Source organism: Rhinopithecus bieti, unplaced genomic scaffold, assembly GCF_001698545.2.
Source record: "Rhinopithecus bieti isolate Rb0 unplaced genomic scaffold, ASM169854v2 scaffold_56641, whole genome shotgun sequence".
Taxonomy (NCBI): domain Eukaryota; kingdom Metazoa; phylum Chordata; class Mammalia; order Primates; family Cercopithecidae; genus Rhinopithecus; species Rhinopithecus bieti.
This window is the reverse complement of record NW_016822034.1, coordinates 460789-478486: the sequence shown is the minus strand read 5'-3', so window position 1 is coordinate 478486 and position 17698 is coordinate 460789. Positions and strand designations below refer to the sequence as shown.

Here is a 17698-nt window from a genome sequence, read left to right as displayed (position 1 = left end):
TAATCCCAGCTGCTCAGGAGGCTGAGGCTGGAGAATCGCTTGAGCCTGGGAGACAGAGGTTGCAGTGAACCAAGATCATGCCATTGCACTCCAGCCTGGGTGACAAAGCAAGACTCCGTCTCAAATAAATAAACAAATATAGCAACTGGGGGCCAGGCATGGTGGCTCATGCCTATAATCCCAGCACTTTGGGAGGCTAAAGCGGGTAGATTGCTTCAGTCCTGGAATTCAAGATCAGCCAAGGCAACATGGCAAAATCCCATTTCCACAAAAAAATAAAAAAACTAATCAGAAGTGGTGGCAGGCGCCTATAGTCCCAGCTACTCGGGAGGCTGAGATGAGAGGATCACCTGAGCCTGGGGGGCAGATGTTGCAGTGAGCCAAGATTGCGCTCCAACCTGCCTGGCAACAGAGTGAGACTCTGTCTTAAATAAAAAGAAAAAAAGAAGGAACCAGGAACAATTTCTTTGAAAAATCACACCCCAATCTCCAACCTCATTAAGTCTCACAGCTTCTGGTCTTTCAGTTCTGTTCTGAGATTTTCCCAGATCTGGCAGTAAGTCACCATCAGGAGAAAGGGGGCTCTGTATCCTGTGTCACCTGATCAGTAATGGAAACTCAATCTCCTCTTCTTAGTGCAGAAGAGTGAGCAGCAGCAGACCAGACCCTCAAGGCCAACCATGGACCTGATGGGATGAGGACACAGGAGAGGCCACAGCCCAGAGGGGCTCCTGGATGGCTGCAGAGCCATGCCAGTGCCAGACAAGGATAGGGTACAGGGAGAATACTACTGCCTGGACCCCTGCCAGAGAAACATAGCTCCCAGCATCCCTGGGATGAACAACAGCTTAGGAGCCTTTTTCACCAAAACTCAGATTCCTGTCCTCCTTTAATATCCACTAGGTGGCGCTGAGTTGCCTCAAGTTCTGAGCTACTCTGCAGCCCGCAGATCACACAACAGGCAGTCCAAGGTTTTGTCTCCTTTCAACTTTCCAGCACAATTCAAACCTAAGAAATCATAGTCCATTCTTCCTTTAGAAATATATGGCCGGGTGCGGTGGCTCAAGCCTGTAATCCCAGCACTTTGGGAGGCCGAGACGGGCGGATCATGAGGTCAGGAGATCGAGACCATCCTGGCTAACATGTTGAAACCCCGTCTCTACTAAAAAATACAAAAAAATAGCCGGGTGAGGTGGCAGGCGCCTGTAGTCCCAGCTACTCGGGAGGCTGAGGCAGGAGAATGAAACCCGGGAGGCGGAGCTTGCAGTGAGCTGAGATCCGGCCACTGCACTCCAGCCTGGGCGACAGAGCGAGACTCCGTCTCAAAAAAAAAAAAAAAGGAAATATAGTCAATGGGCTGGGCACAGTGGCTCACACCTGTAATCCCAACAGACCAGTCTGACCAATATGGTGAAACCCCATGTCTACTAAAAATACAAAAACTAGCCGGGCGTGGTGGGGTGCACCTGTAGTCCCAGCTACTCAGGAAGCTGAGGCAGAAGAATGCACTCCAGCCAGGGCGACAGAGGGATATTCCATCTCAAAAAAAAAAAGAAAAGAAATATACTCAATGGTCTGGCTTTTATTTATACACATTTTTAAGAGACAGGGTCTCACCATGTTGCTGGGGCTGGAGTACAGTGGCTATTCATTCAGACACCAGCACACAGCACTACAAGCTCGAACTCCTGGGCTCAAGTGATGGCCTCGACTGTGACATGGGACTACAGGAACACACCACCACACCAGCTTGGTTTTTATTTTAATTCCAAGTTAGCCTGATTTTTGCTTGTAATCTAATCCTAGTTGAGGCATACACTCAGAATAAGGGAACAATTTCCAAGAAAGAGATTGGATACTAGGCAATTAAAGACCAGAGGGTAGTAATTTCTCAACAGAGAAAACATTAGTGTGGTAACAATGAATAAAAGACACAGTCAGACTACATGACCACAAAGGTCCCATTTTCCAACATAGAAGGGGCCAGAAAACAAAGCAATCACCTGGCAAGGGCTGATGTTCTCTCACACCCGGGGAGGCTCAGTCCCCAGGGTCACCAAGAGACAAACAAATGCTAGTTGTAATTTATATCACAAAAGGCAAATGACTCTCTTATATTTAAGGACTTATATTTCCCAATAGAAGAATGAACAAGGGATCTGAACAGCGAGTTCACAGATAAGGCAGGCGGTTCAAACATGTGAAGAGATGCATCAATGCATTACAGTAGAGCTACACAGAGATACCATTCCCCACCTATTATACTGGTTAAGATCCACAGTTTCACGAGACTCGATGTTGGCAAAGCTTGGGGGAAGAGGCATCTCATGTGTTGCTGGTGGGAGTGTAGACAGAGATACAAACCCCTAAGAAGGAAACCCAACATTACAAATGCCATTTTCCCCATTCGTAGTGCCTTTAGGAATTTACCTTATAGATACAGAGGCGCACATACAAAACAACACAGGTAAATGGTTAGCACTGGAAGGCTGGAACAAACTCAATGAGGGGGGCAGTTGCAGCTCACTAGGCAACCAAAAAAAGAATTAAAAAGTATTTTTTAAATTTTATTTTTTTATTTTACTTTAAACATTTTTATTATTATCATTATTTTTGAGACAAAGTCTAGCTCTGTCACCCAGGTTGGAGTGCGGTGGCTCAATCTCAGTTCACTGCAACCTCTACCTCCCGGATTCAAGCAATTCTTCTGCCTCAACCTCCTGAGTAGCTGGGACTACAGGCGTGCGCCACCACGCCTGGCTAATTTTTTGTATTTTTAGTAGAGATGGGGTTTCACCATGTTGGCCAGGCTGGTCTCAAACTCCTGACCTCATGATCCGCCCGCCTTGGCCTCCCAAAGCGCTGGGATGACAGACGTGAGCCACCGTGCCCGGCCTTTTTTTTAATTTTTGATATGCGGTCTTGTTCTGTTGCCGGGGCCAGAGTACATGGTACAACCATGGCTCACCATTATCTTGATTTCCCAGGCTTAAGTGACCCTCCCACCTCAGCTTCCTGAGTAGCTGAAACTACACTCGTGCCACCACACTCACATATTTTTTTAAAATTTTTTGTAGAAATGGAATCTCACATTGTTGCTCAGGCTGATCTTGAACTTCTGACCTCAAGCAATCCGCCCACCTCAGCCTCCCAAAGTGCTGGGATTACAGGCGCGAGTCACCGCGCCTGGCCTGCTTGTCCACATTTAATAAAGGTGATGTTCAGCCAATATAATCAGAACAATTGTGAGGTTTTCATGGTATCCTCAAGGCTTGCTGCCCTCACACAGTCAGTGTCGCAAATCCCAACTCTCTCAGAGCGAGGAAGAGACAGCTGGCTCCAGCCCCACCCACCGAGCCTCAATTTCCTCATGAGTGACTGGAGTCAGTGACACCCACCAAGTGAAGGCGGGCCCAGAACTTGGTGTTGTGTCATGCTCAGTAAAATGTCATTTTGCAGCTGTGTGATTTCAAAACACTTTCAGACTCTCATGTCTAACTTCAGGCTTGTTTTCTGTTTTAAGAGGAGTCTGGAGGTGGTGGTTCCAGCAGACAGAGTGTGTGCTACTCGGCAAAGGGGCTGGCATTTAAAAAAACGGCCACCGGCCAGGCACGATGGCTCACACCTGTAATCCCAGCACTTTATTTGGGAGGCTGAGGCGGGCGGATCACACCTGAGGTCGGGAGTTCCAGACCAGCCTGACCAACATGCAGAAACCCTGTCTCTACTAAAAATACAAAATTAGCTGGGTGTGGTGGCACATGCCTGTAATGCCAGCTACTGGAGAGGATGAGGCAGGAGAATCTCTTGAACCCGGGAGGCGGAGGTTGCTGTGAGCTGAGATCACACCATTGCACTCTAGCCTGGGCAACAAGAGCAAAACTCTGTCTCGAAAAAAATAAACAGAAATAGAAGGAAAAAATAAATTAAAAAATGGCCACCAAGGTCACTTCTTTCAAGAGCAGCCACATGACCATCCCTTCCCAGTGCTCTCCGGCCCTAACCTCAGGGAACTCTGATGCTCATACCCCAGGAGAACAGTGGTCAGTACCGGGGAGCCTTACATGTCGACACTGCTCCTCAGGCCCCGGCAGCCTGGCCCAGAAGAAGGATGTTAATAAGCACACCCACCTGTCTTACCTGTCGTAAGCTTCCTTGAGGTCCCTGGCCAGCTTGCACTTGGGCAGGATGTGATGGAATGGGGACTGAGGACCTTCATTTCCTACAAGAATCACAACACAAGATTTACAGCTCCCAAAGCAAGGAAACTTTTTGTTTTTTTGTTTTGTTTTTTTTTTTTTTGAGACGGAGTCCCGCTCTGTCGCCCAGGCTGGAGTATAGTGGCCGGATCTCAGCTCACTGCAAGCTCCGCCTCCCGGGTTTACACCATTCTCCTGCCTCAGCCTCCCGAGTAGCTGGGACTTACAGGCGCCCGCCACCTCGCCCAGCTACTTTTTTTGTATTTTTTAGTAGAGACGGGGTTTCACCGTGGTAGCCAGGATGGTCTTGATCTCCTGACCTCGTGATCCGCCCGTCTCGGCCTCCCAAAGTGTTTTTGTTTTTGAGACAGAGTTTCACTCTTTTTTGCCCAGGCTGGAGTACAATGGCACAATCTCGGCTCACTGCAACCTCTGCCTCCCGGGTTCAAGCAATTCTTCTGCCTCAGCCTCCCAAGTAGCTGGGACTACAGGCGCCTGCCACCACGCCCAGCTAATTTTGTATTTTTTACTAGAGATGGTGTTTCACTATGTTGTCCAGGCTGGTCTCGAACTCCTGACCTCAGGTGATCCGCCCACCTCGGCCTCCTAAAGTGCTGGGATTACAGGCAAGAGCCAGCGTGCCCGTCCTTTTTTTTTTTTTTGAGACAGGGTCTCACTCTGTCACCTGAGCTGCTGTGCAATGGTGTGATCATAGCTAACTTCTGTCTCAATTTCCCAAGCTCAAGCGATACTCCCACCTAGTTGGGACCACAAGCATGCACCACTAGACTTGCTAATTTTTTTTTTTTTTTTTTGAGATGGAGTTTTACTTTTGTTGCCCAGGATAGATTACAATGGTGTGATCTCAGCTCACTGCAACCTCCGCCTCCTGGGTTCAAGCAATTCTCCTTCCTCAGCCTCCCAAGTAGCTGGGATTACAGGTGCCCACCACCATGCCTGGCTAATTTTCTTGTATTTTTAGTAGAGACAGGTATTCACCATGGCCAGGCTGGTCTCGAACTCCCATCCTCAAGTGATCCACCCACCTGGGCCTCCCAAACTGCTGGGATTATAAGCATGAGCCACCACACCTGCCCTAGACCTGCTGATTTTTAAATTTTTTGTAGAGATGGAGTCTCGCTATGTGGCCCAGGCTGGTCTCAAACTCCTGGGCTCAAGTGATCCTCCCATCTCGGCCTCCCAAAGCGCTGGGATTACAGGTATGAGCTACCACGTCTAGCCAAAAAGTCTTTTATTCGTCCTTTTCATAAATTTCTAACAAAATATATGCAGACTTAAAATTTTACTTCCTGTGATAAAGTCACAGACTAAAAGACAATGTTTAAAAAAACAAAACTTTTGGATCGTTATTATGATAATTATAATTAGTACACAATTGGCCAAAACAGAAACATATTATAAATTTTGACAGATAATTGTCAAACATAAAAAGTTTTTCTTTTTTTTTTTGGTTTTTTGAGACAGGGTCTCACTCTGTCACCCTTGCTGGAATGCAGTGGTGCAATCTCAGCTCACTGCAACCTCCGCCTCCCAGGGCTCAGGTCATTCTCCCACCTCAGCATCCCAAGTAGCTAGAACTCTGGTCACACATGACTGTGCCTGGCTAATTTTTGGGTTTTTTTTGGTAGAGGCAGGATTTCACCATGTTCCCCACACTGATCCTGAATTCCTGAGCTCAAGCAATCTACCTGCCTCAGCCTCCCTAAGTGCTGGGATTACAGGCATGAGCCACCACACCCAGCCACAAGTAAATTTTTACTGAAAATGCACCTGAGTCAGAGAGGCTGTTCTTTTATTGTTTATTCATGTCAATAGCTACTTTTTTTTTTTTGAGACAGAGTCTCGCTCTGTCGCCCGGGCTGGAGTGCAGTGGCCGGATCTCAGCTCACTGCAAGCTCCGCCTCCTGGGTTCACGCCATTCTCCTGCCTCAGCCTCCCGAGGAGCTGGGACTACAGGCGCCTGCCTCCTCGCCCGGCTAGTTTTTTGTATTTTTTAATAGAGGCGGGGTTTCACCGTGTTAGCCAGGATATTCTCGATCTCCTGACCTCGCGATCCACCCATCTCGGCCTCCCAAAGTGCTGGGATTACAGGCTTGAGCCACCGCGCCCGGCCGCAATAGCTACTTTTACTTATTACTACAATAACTAGGTCTGACTTCAGTTTTGTCCTAATTCTCTCTTTTGTTATAGATGTGCTTGCCAAAGAAAATGGAGATGGAGAGTTTGTTACAGGTGTCCCTCTGTTTTGAAATCTTTACAGTAGGCCAAAAAACACTCAATATTCTATCTGCAAACGTTATTTTTAAGAAATGGTTAGTTGATAACCCAGTTAGGTCCTCCTTCAATCTGGCTGAAAACAAAGAACTGGAAACGGTCCATCTCACCAGCTGGGTATTTCCAACGCCCTCTCCTGTCCGGGGAGTAAACACTTTCTCCAACATGTCCAACAGGGCCAGGGTGAGGCAGACCTGCCTGACCTATGTGAACGGTGATCATGCAGCAGTGTGTGGAAAGAAAGAACATTTCTGGTCGGGAAATCTATTTCAGTACATCCATCCAGGAAAGTTCATCTACAAACGCGCCCCTTGGGAGTCTTCCTGTGCCCCCCAGGCACAACTGGTCCAGTGTGAAGATCATGTAACTTCTCTGAGCTTTAGTTTCTACATCTGCAAAATGGGGATGATCATGGACCCTGCCTTGCAAAGCTGTTGTGAGGACTTCATTTTCAATGCCCAGCTCACCAAAAGCTGATGCTTGCAAGCTTCTGACTGCTCTGCTGGTGTTGGGGTGGGTGAGGCCCCACCAACATGTGCACCATTAACACTAAATGACAGCCCCTCCACACAGGTCTGCACTGCAGAGAGGCCACCAGCCAGCCCAGACACATGCCCATCACGCCCTGCTGCACTCACCATCAGCCATGGCGGACACCTCATCCTGGAGCGCCAGGATCAGCTTGGCCTCCCGGGTGAGGTACTGGCAGCGGCGCTCCTCATGCTGCAGCACGGTGGCGATGCGACGGGACAGGTTATGCAGACAGTTTATCACTGACGGGTCTGCGTTGGCCTGCGGGAGAGAGACCATACACAGACTCAAACGTATGCACAGGGACACAGTTGGACAGTTTAAATAGAGCTAATACGTGTACACAGCAAAATCTCAAACCATGAAAGAAAGCGTCTCTACTCCTTTCCCCCAGGCTCCTTTGCAGAGGCCACTGCTGCTCATTTCCTGAGTCCTGGAGGGGTCCAGGGCCCATCCACAGAAATGCTGGCTGCCAGCCCCCATGCTCTATTCCTGGGAGTGGCTGCCTGAATAGTAGCAGAGATAGCTCTGGAAATGTTGCTCTTAAGACCAATGCTGCCTCCCTCACAAAGGACTGAATGGAAGACATTAGTGAGCCGTGTCACAAACTAGGAATAGAGCCTGCCCTGAGCAAAGACCCTGGTAGTGTCTGTGGTCACCACTGTACTGCTGACTACTGGTAGGCAGAACTAGTCTACAATGTGTAAGAATGCAGTCACAACAGGCCACATTACTACAGGGACACACAGTACAAAAACAGAGGTGCCAGGCCAATTGTTCACTGAATACTTTTGGTCCTCAAGGATGCGAAGCTCTTCCCAGCAGAAGTGACACTGGTTAACAAGAAAACCAGCAGGCTCCAGGCCCACATCTCTGCCCCAGCACTCCTTCTGCAACCATGTTGACTGGGTCAAAGGACAGTGCAGGAGGCTCTCAGGAACAAGAGGGGCCCTCGCCCCTCTGGAACCTATCAGGCACCACAGTCAGCCAGGCAAGCACATCTGCCCAAGCCAAGGGCGGAGGCATGCAGCTCTGGGGATCTGTGAAAACATCTGAGGGAGCAGATAACTGGGCCAACCATGACTCAGTGCTTCTGGAGGCCAACAGGACTGCTGAATCATCCTGTGGGGGTGGAGATGGGACAAGGGAAAGGGGTGAATGGTACTGCTGATTACAACCTCTGGTGCTGCCTCCCCACCCTGTTTATCTGAGAGGGAAGGCCATGCCCTAAGTGTTCACAGCCAGGGCCTCACCCAGACAGTAAATACTTTCTTCACCTGGAGCTGAAGAAATTCTCTATACTCTCATCATATCCCGTGTTCACAAACAGAACTCACACCTGGGTGGACTTACAACAAGGCAGCATCCCTTGCCAGAGAAAGGACCGACTGGTGCTCCCATGAAGCACCAGTCCCATGAAGGCCTGCTCCTCCATGTCAAGGGCATCCCCTCAACACTGTCCCTGGAACCAGAGGGCTGACACATGGGGTGTATACAATTGCCTCAAAACAAAATACCCATTTAGAAGAAGAATCTGTGTACAAATACTTCTATGAGCAAAGCAAGGAGGAGGAGAATGATCCTGGATATGTGATTATTCAGCTGAGGCACAACACCGTCCATGAGTTGGATGTCCCGGGCCCATATGCTTGACCTTTCCAGACATACAAGGTGGTGCAGTCCCCAGTGACGCCCAATGACCTGCACTCCGTGCAAACCCAGCATGTCCGTTTGCAAAGGTCTGACACTGAGTGAGGGTCATGCTGAGAAAGCTAACACCTAGGGTGTGCCAGCACTAACAGGAACTCTTAGAGACATCATATTCTCACCGTACACACCATAAAGTGGCACGAAGTTTAAGGCATCATCCATGAGACCTTCTCATCCCCAAAACTTATACCCAAAGAGAACCAAGCCTTCAGAGTTAACTTCTACTTGGCAGGAAATACAAGGACAGAGAGCAAGTCTGATTGCACAATGAGATGAATCCAAATGTGGAACGTTTGATGGAACAAAGGAAGGGGAGACCTCTGGATTGGCAGAGACATAAAGACACCACATGCAGTAGCTGTGCGGGTTTGCATCCTGGTTCAGACAGTCCAGCTGCGAAAATGCTTTAGCAATCAGGAAAAGCTTCAATGGAGCAGGTACTAGGTGATGCCAACTTATTAAATTTTTTCAGATGTACGAAGGGTATCATGGCCAAAAATTAAGTGCCCGTATTTTACACAGATACCTTCTGAAGTATGCAGGGATGAACAGACGTAAGGTCTGGGACTTGCCTTGAAATAGAAAGAGGGAAGGAAATATATGGAACCAGGGTATAAAGGCACCTGACACAGGCATATAAGGTTTATCAGTCTGCTTTCTCTAGTTAAGGGTTTAAAATTTTTCAAAGTAAAAAAAAAAAAAAAAGGATACATATGTATTTTTTAAGATAGGGTCTCACTCTGTTGCCCAAGCTGGGGTGCAGTGGCATGATCACTGCTCACTGCCACTTTGACCTTCCAAGCTCAGGTGATCCTCCCACTTCAGCTTCAAAAATAGCTGGGACTACAGGCACGCATCAACATGCCTGGCTAATTTTTGTATTTTTTGTAGAGACGGGATTTCGCTATGTTGCCCAGGCTGGTCTCAAACTCCTGGGCTCAAGTGATCCACCTACCTTGGCCTCCCGAAGTACTGGGATTACAGGAGTGAGCCGCTGTGCCTGGCCAAACGTGTATATTTTTAAAAAAAGACTTGTCCACCCAAAAAATACAAACTCTTACACTATCCAGATTTCTCCCACTCGTCAACATCACGGCCAGCTGAAGCCCTAGACTATCTTGTTTCCTGTTTTTGTTGTTTTTTTGAGATGGAGTTTCGCTGTTGTCACCCAGACTGGAGTGCAATGGCGCGATCTTGCCTCACTGCAACCTCTGCCTCCCGGGTTCAAGCGATTCTACTGCCTCAGCCTCCTGAGTAGCTGGGATTACAGGCGTCCACCACCACACCTGGCTAATTTCATATTTTTTAGTAAAGACGGGGTATCTCCATGCTGGTCAGGCTGGTCTCAAACTCCTGACCTCAGGTGATCTGCCCACTTCGGCCTCCCAAAATGCTGGGATTACAGGCGTGAGCCATTGTGCTCAGCTCCAGTTGCTTTTATCTGTCCATAATCAATCCATACTTCTCCAGGTTCTGGTCTGATCTCCATTTCTCATCCTCAATGGCAAGAGAATGGGCCAGTGTATAATAATCACCACATTGTTTAATCATTCCCCAAGTACTAGACACCACGATTATCTCCAGTTTAATTACTGTTATAAAAATCTTGATTCCTGCTGAGAACAAGCTGGAGGGAAATCTTTATGCAGTTGTAAAAGTTGCTTGTTTTCTTGATAATACTCCTAACAGTGGGATTGCTAGATCTAAGGGCATCATATGCTCTGCTGTCAAACACTGTTGCCCAGAGATGAGGGCCTGCCTGCAGCATCCTGGGTGGGGCTGTGGCTGCTTCTCATTGACTGTCCCACAGGGGTTATCGGTGTTGACAGGTGGACAACATTTGTCATGGATTTTGTTTATTCATTTGCTTGTTTTTTGACTTAATTCATTTTTCTTTGTGACTCTTTATATTATGTAATTATGTAAGAAATATAAAGATACTATGAAAATGCAAATACTGGCCGGGCGCGGTGGCTCAAGCCTGTAATCCCAGCACTTTGGGAGGATGAGACGGGCGGATCACGAGGTCAGGAGATCGAGACCATCCTGGCTAACACAGCGAAACCCCGTCTCTACTAAAAAGTACAAAAAAAACTAGCCCAGCAACATGGTGGGCGCCTGGAGTCCCAGCTACTTGGGAGGCTGAGGCAGGAGAATGACGTGAACCCAGGAGGCGGAGCCTGCAGTGAGCTGAGATCCAGCCACTGCACCCCAGCCTGGACGACAGAGTGAGACTCCGTCTCAAAAAAAAAAAAAGAAAGAAAAAGAAAATGCAACTACTACAAAAGTGTATCAAGCAGAAAGTGAAGAACTTCTCCCAGAACCCTATACCCCAGAAGCAATTAACAAATCATTTTGTTTTAATTTGTAGTTCCTTATTTACCAACAAGGCAGGCCTGTCTTAAAAATTAAGCTCCAGCTGGGCGTGGTGGCTCACACCTGGAATCCCAGCACTTTGGGTGGCCAAGGAGGGAAGATCGTTTGAGCCCAGGAGTTCAAGATCAGCCTGGGCAATAAGGTGAAAACTCATCTCTACAAAAAATACAAAAATCAACAGGGGCCGGGCGCAGTGTGTCACGCCTGTAATCCCAACAGTCTGGGAGGCCAAGGTGGGAGGATCACCTGAGGTCAGGAGTTCAAGACCAGCCTGGCCAACAAGGCGAGACCCCCGTCTCTACTAAAAATACAAAAATTAGCTGGGCATGGTGGCGCATGCCTGTAATCCCAGCTACTCGGGAGGCTGAGGCATTAGAGTCACTTGAGCCTGGGAGGCGGGGGTTGCACTGAGCCAAGATTGTGCTACCACACTCCAGCCTGGGTGACACAGTGAGATTCTGTCTCAAAAAAAAAAAAAAAAAGAAAAAAGAATAACTGCTAATGGGTATGGGGTTTCCTTCTGGGGTGGTGAAAGTGTTCTAGATCTAGATAGTGGTGATGGTTATACAACATGAATGTACCAGATGCCACTAAAGCATAGACTTCAAAATGACAAATAGTGTTATGTGTATTTTACCAAACCAAAAAGTGGTAAACAATGAAGTGCAGTCTGCCTGCACCCCAGGAGGGCCAGCACCGTGCCCACTGCAGTCCAAGCTCCGAGTCAACGACACGCTCGTAGGAAGAAAGAGCTGCTTCTCCCCAGCCCCACTCCCTGATCTTAACCATTTATAGAAACACTCACCCTCAGTGCAAACACCACATTAAACAGAATCATAGTAGGTGCTTCCCTCTTCGGGGAAGGATCTGTTTTGGAGACCTGTAAAAGATGCATAATTCTAATTAATTGAGACGACTTTCTAAGGAGGAAAGCTGTTTAGAGCTATTCTACTTCAGGCATAGGAAAAGTCACCAGAATACAGCACCAAGGTCTTGGAAAAGCAATGAATGCCTTTGCTCTAGAGGCGTGCCTACTGCATGGACAGTCACAACTACGACAAGACTGGGAAGGTCAGTGCTCTGACCCCTCCACCCCTACAACCGCTAACAGAAGTGAGCTGACAATGCCCACAGGGGACAGGGATGGGATGGAGAGGGGCATAAATGGGTGGAGGACCCAGACCACACTCCCACTGCTGTCCCGTGTCCACCTGCATCCACCCAGGCTGTATCTGCTAACTATGATGCATACTGAACAATTTAGGGACAAAACAATGTTCAGGGACAGCCAAGCCCTGAGCAGGGCCCAGGTGAGGCCGGTCAGCAAGTCCTAATCTCTGTACTCCCGGTTCTGGCATCCAGCCAGCTTCACAAGGACCAGGGCACTCAAGGGAAGCATTCCAAGGGGCATGAGGGAACTCTTCAGAGCCAACTACAAGTTCTGCCACCAGGGGGAGCTGGGGCCCCAGGCCACCCTTGCACTCATCCCCTACCCCTGACTGCAACTCCTGTCTACAGGGTGTGACCGCAGGCAGGCTGCCAACTCTCCCCTCCATTGTCTCCAGGTAGGGGACTGTGCCCCAGCTGTGGGGGCTGTGATGAGAAGGGAGGGTGAGGTCCAGGGGGCCAGGCACATCAACGGCCTCAGAAACTCCTTCCATGGAGGTTCACAAATAACACCACAGAACCTCACACAATTGCTGGATCTGTATAAATGTAGCTAAATTCTATGTTACGTGTTCTATCCTTCAGAATCTGAGTAATGCCATCACTGATCCTGCCTATATGCAGAGAGCTGACTGGCAGGCTCTGGTGTACAAGTTACCTTCATCCTGCTACCAAGATGAATTCCTCAGTGCTATGACACTGACTCAACAGAGAACACATAGAGAGGGTTTAGCAGAAAAATAAGTGCTAAATAATACTAATATTAGCTACTAGAGTGTCTTGTAATAAATAAGAGGAAATGCTTGCATCACATTGTAGAAAATTCAAGGGTTTGACAGATGCTAGTTAACTCATCTTGGCCTCCCCTGGAAACAGACATCCTATATATAAAGGGCAGGACCACAGTCAGTAGAGACCTAGAATGCAGACTGCAAAAGCTAGGGGCAGGGACGGAAGCACCTGTCTTCAGGGGCAAGAACACCTGTCTCTTTTTCCATTGGACTCCCTGCACAATTCATAGCAAGTGTCTACTCAGGTCTCCTGCCCAACCGTTACTTTCACCAGAGCTGGTGTCAGCCTCAGTTGTGAGCCCCTCAGAGCCAGAATGGACCACGCCTGCCAGCCCAGGGAGAGCCACATCTATCCAGAGGGTCTTGGCGTGCCCAGGGAGAACCCAACCTGCCCCAGGAGAGTCCTATCTGCGCAGCGAGAGCCACACCTGCCCAGGGAGAGCCACACCTGCCAAGGGAGAGCCATACCTGCCCCAGAGCGTGCTGTAGCAGTGTTGGGTGCCCAACAAACCGCACGTTATCAATCTTCAGTTCAAATTTTTGGCCACACATTTCAGACTTGGTTGCCAAAATTGTTGCCAGAATAACATCTGAAAACCTTAAAATTTAAAAGAGGTAGAATAAAAGTAAGTTAACAAAGTACCACAGCACCATGCCCTGCTGGCCCCAGAGTGGAAGGGTCTCAGTAAACTGCACCTTCATGGAGTTGCTCTTCCCCGACTGCTGATGAAAGCTACTAACAGTTGCCCTTCTGTAGCAATCCCAAAGGTTACGGATGTAAGATCACCAGAATTACAAGGTAAAAGGCATGAGAAGCACAGACTGAAGGCACATGCTGTCATTGTTTGGCATGCTCTATTAAATTCAGGAGAGAAGCAGTTGCAGTTTGCTTTCAAAGGGAGGATCAGCTGGAGCCAGCACTGCCCTGAGGAGCTGCTCTTTAAGGTTCACAGGCAGAGGGGGCCTCTCCCAATTATACTCAGGTTTGCTGGGCTGCACCTTCAACTCCCAGGACCCTGGCCCTTCAACCACAGAACCTCATGGAGGGCAAGGGGACGGTGCACAGGGAGGCGTGCAGAGTGCTGACTTCCTTCCTCATAGCGTGGCTGCCCAGCCATTCTCTTATCCCAAACACTTAAACTTCCCGGTTTTTATCACGGAAGAAACTTTGTGCAAGATGTGCAAGCCCACTGTGATCACAGCTATTTCCAAACAGCAGAAATACAGGGTTGTACAGGACTGGGTGCCATGGAAAAGTGGGAACAGCTGTGGTGTGGGAGGGAGGGCATCCCTTTTCAAGGTCATCTGTGCCCTTATGTCTCCTTACTGGCAATGCTGATGTCTCCTGCCTGGGGGGATCCGGATAAGGGAGCATCACCTGCAAGGGTGCTGTGGGTGGTGCTGACTCTTATCTTAGAGCCCAGGGCTCTGAAGGCTCTAGAAACACAAATGTACTACCTCTGATCTGGACCCAGAAGGGAGAGAAGTCCCATGCATATCTCTCCACCCAGGAAAAATATTTCTAATATCTAGGTCAGGAGGATACACTATCTTGGGGAAGGCAGCTCTAGCCTCCCCGGGGCCATATTCTGCCCCTGGACAGGGAGACCCCCGAAGGTCCTAGAAGAGACCACTAAGGACAGACATTTTAGTGTGATCCCTGGTCATGCTTCTTCCCCGAGGCCCTCTTGGCAAAGGGGTGGGAGACACTAATATAACTCCTCCATATTGTAATAAAAAAGGAAGGTCTGCTTTGAACTGCACTGTAGCTCAGCTCTGTAATAGCAAATGGCAAGTAGCTACAGGATTCTTTGCAAGTCTACCATGGGCTGTGGGGCTCACGCTGTTTTCCAGCCTTCCTCCTGCACTGGCACGACCCTCTAACCATCTGAAGTCACCCCAAACAAGCCCACAAACAAACCACATACGAGGGTTTGGTCAAACCTATTTGTGCCCTTTGGAAACAGCCTCTCAACCCAGTCAGGTTGCAGTTGGACCTTCTGAAATCAATCTCGTTAGAGATATCCTGGGAAATCCAGGACTCACAGCCAAGTCCTCAGCAACCCACTGCAGGTCTCTCCTACAGAGATGGAGGACTCAAGTGCCTTACACCATAGGCATAATATGCTTTCTTCAAAAACCCTAAATGGCTCACTCTGTCCTATAACTCCCATCTGTGGGACATGGTAATGTTGAAGGAGGATTTGAGGTATTAAAACACCACCAAACGCTTCAGCTCTAGCAACTGACCCAGGGCCAACACCTCACATCCTATCTAAACAGTGCCCCTCCACTCTGCCACCAAGTGACTCAGGGGACACAGAGATAACAGAAAAATAACCACCACCACTCCAGAAAGGTCCCTTGCTCTGACAGCCCAAAATCTCCACTAAAAACTGCTGCTCTGTCATAAAGAGTCACAGCCATGTCTCAGCCTGAGTCCTCAAGCACCAGTCCAGGGACCAAATTTAGTTTGGCTGTGAGATAGTTCCTGGGATTTTCAGAGGCAAGCAGTGGTAGCCCAATTCACATTTATAAATACCTAAACTTCAAGGTGCCCTCACAACAGCCAAATAAAAGGCTCTTTCCCTGCTAAAGGCCAGGGTCTGCAGAGACAGCCAACTGGAAATCTGTGAGCTGAAATAAAAAGTCACATTGGGCTGGGCAGGGTAGCTCACGCCTGTAATCCCAGCACTTTGGGAGACTGAAGCAGGTGGATCACCTGAAGTCAGGAGTTCGAGACCAGCCTGACCAACATGGTGAAACCCCGTCTCTACTAAAAATACAAAAATTAGCCGGGCGCAGTGGTGCACGCCTATAGTCCCAGCTAGTCGGAAGGCTGAGGCAGGAAAATCGCTTGAACCTGGACAGCAGAGGGTGAAGTGAGCGGAGATGGTGCCACTGCACTCCAGCCTGGGTAACAGAGCAAAACTCCGTCTCGGAAAAAAAAAAAAAGTCACATTGACTTAGTGGCTGTTCATGGAGCCCTCTGAGGCAGCCAGCAGGGTGGTAGTTGGCCACCCTGTTTATCTGAGCAAATCTGGCCCACAGAGAAATCTATTCCTCACACCTTAATATTACACACATATAATGACAGAACACTTTTTTTTTTTTTTTTTTTTTGAGGCAAAGTCTTGCTCTTGTCCCCCAGGCTAGAGTGCAATGGTGTAATCTCAGCTCACTGCAACCTCCGCCTCCCGGGTTCAAGTGATTCTCCTGCCTCAGCCTCCCGAGTAGCTGGGATTACAGGCGCCCGCCACCACGCCCGGCTAATTTTTGTATTTTTAGTAGAGATGGGGTTTCACCATGTTGGTCAGGCTGGTCTCGAACTCCTGACCTCAGGTGATCTGCCTGTCTTGGCCTCCCAAAGTGCTGGGATTACAGGCATGAGCCACCGCACCCCGCTCCATGACAAAACACTTGAGTGGCCTTTTTTTTTTTTCCCTGGAGACGGAGTCTTGCTCTGTCACCCAGGCTAGAGTGTAATGGCGCAATCTCGGCTCACTGAAACCTCCGCCTCCTGGGTTCAAGCGATTCTCCTGCCTCAGCCTCCCAAATAGCTGGAACTACAGGCACACGCCACCACGCCCAGTTAATTTTTCGTATTTTTTAGTAGAGACAGGGTTTCACCACATTGGCCAGGCTGGTCTCGACCTCCTGACCTCGTGATCCGCCCGCCTCGGCCTCCCAAAGTGCTGGGATTACAGGCGTGTGCCACCGCACCCATCTGGCTTTATACTTTATATAGTGGGTCTGGTAAAGTAATATGCATAAAGACAGAGTTATATTCATGATATTGGGGGTGGGGCAAAACTTACAAACAGCGAACTGAACCATAAACAAAGTGTCTTTTTGTTTTATCGGCTTCCAACATTTATAAAATCCTTTTCCCTCATTTTGATGGTGAAAGGCCTAATAAACGTACTGCAACACAATAAAATATCTGTTACAAAAACTGAAGATTCCTGGAATAACTTGGATATTCAAGAGAAACACATTTAGGAAGATGAACCAGCCCAGCCAGAAAACAGGCCAGACCTTCTATCGCTGCCAAGCTCTTCTGAAGCAGGCTTGCTCTCTAGCTTGGGAAAAAAAAGGGATGGAAGGACATCCTGGAAAGGAGCTCAACTCTGCTCCCCCCACCCACCTTGCTAGAAGCTCACAGATGCTGTGTGTACCTCCAAGGCCCAGAGGACAGGCACTGTCAAGGGGAATGGAAGAGTCGCACTTCATCCACGCCCTCCTGGACAAGCACCATATCAATTCTATGAGAACATTTCTGCCTCTATTAAGCACACTCAATAGCATCTAGGCCTGAGCATCACACTTACTACCTAACCCTTGGGAGAGGCCCCCACAAAACCCCTCAGAAATATAAAAACAAGGAGCAACAGTCACAGGTCTCTCTAGGGTGGCAGTGGACTAGGGAGATGACAAACTCCACTCCTGCTTGCCCACCACCCTCACAGGACTACTTGTGCCTACCTGGAGGAAGAGGAGGTTTGTGTGACATGCCTGGTCCCAGAAGTCTCCCTGGTGCCAGCCAGCCATGCCTTGGCCTCTCAGGTAATGTGAAATAGCTAAATGACTGGGTGGAGAAAAAGCGGGGGTGGTGGGAAGTCTGGGCAA

At 48.7% G+C, this 17698-nt stretch overlaps 1 protein-coding gene across 1 annotated transcript in view; it reads right to left on the bottom strand.

The window, feature by feature from the left end:
• Positions 1 to 17698, bottom strand: part of NPRL3 (NPR3 like, GATOR1 complex subunit) — a 57477-nt gene that overhangs the window by 22617 nt on the left and 17162 nt on the right. Inside the window, 4 exon segments of the mRNA XM_017860738.1 lie at positions 4141 to 4222; positions 7133 to 7286; positions 11917 to 11991; positions 13538 to 13667. Of these exon segments, the coding sequence (XP_017716227.1) occupies positions 4141 to 4222; positions 7133 to 7286; positions 11917 to 11991; positions 13538 to 13667 (441 nt within the window).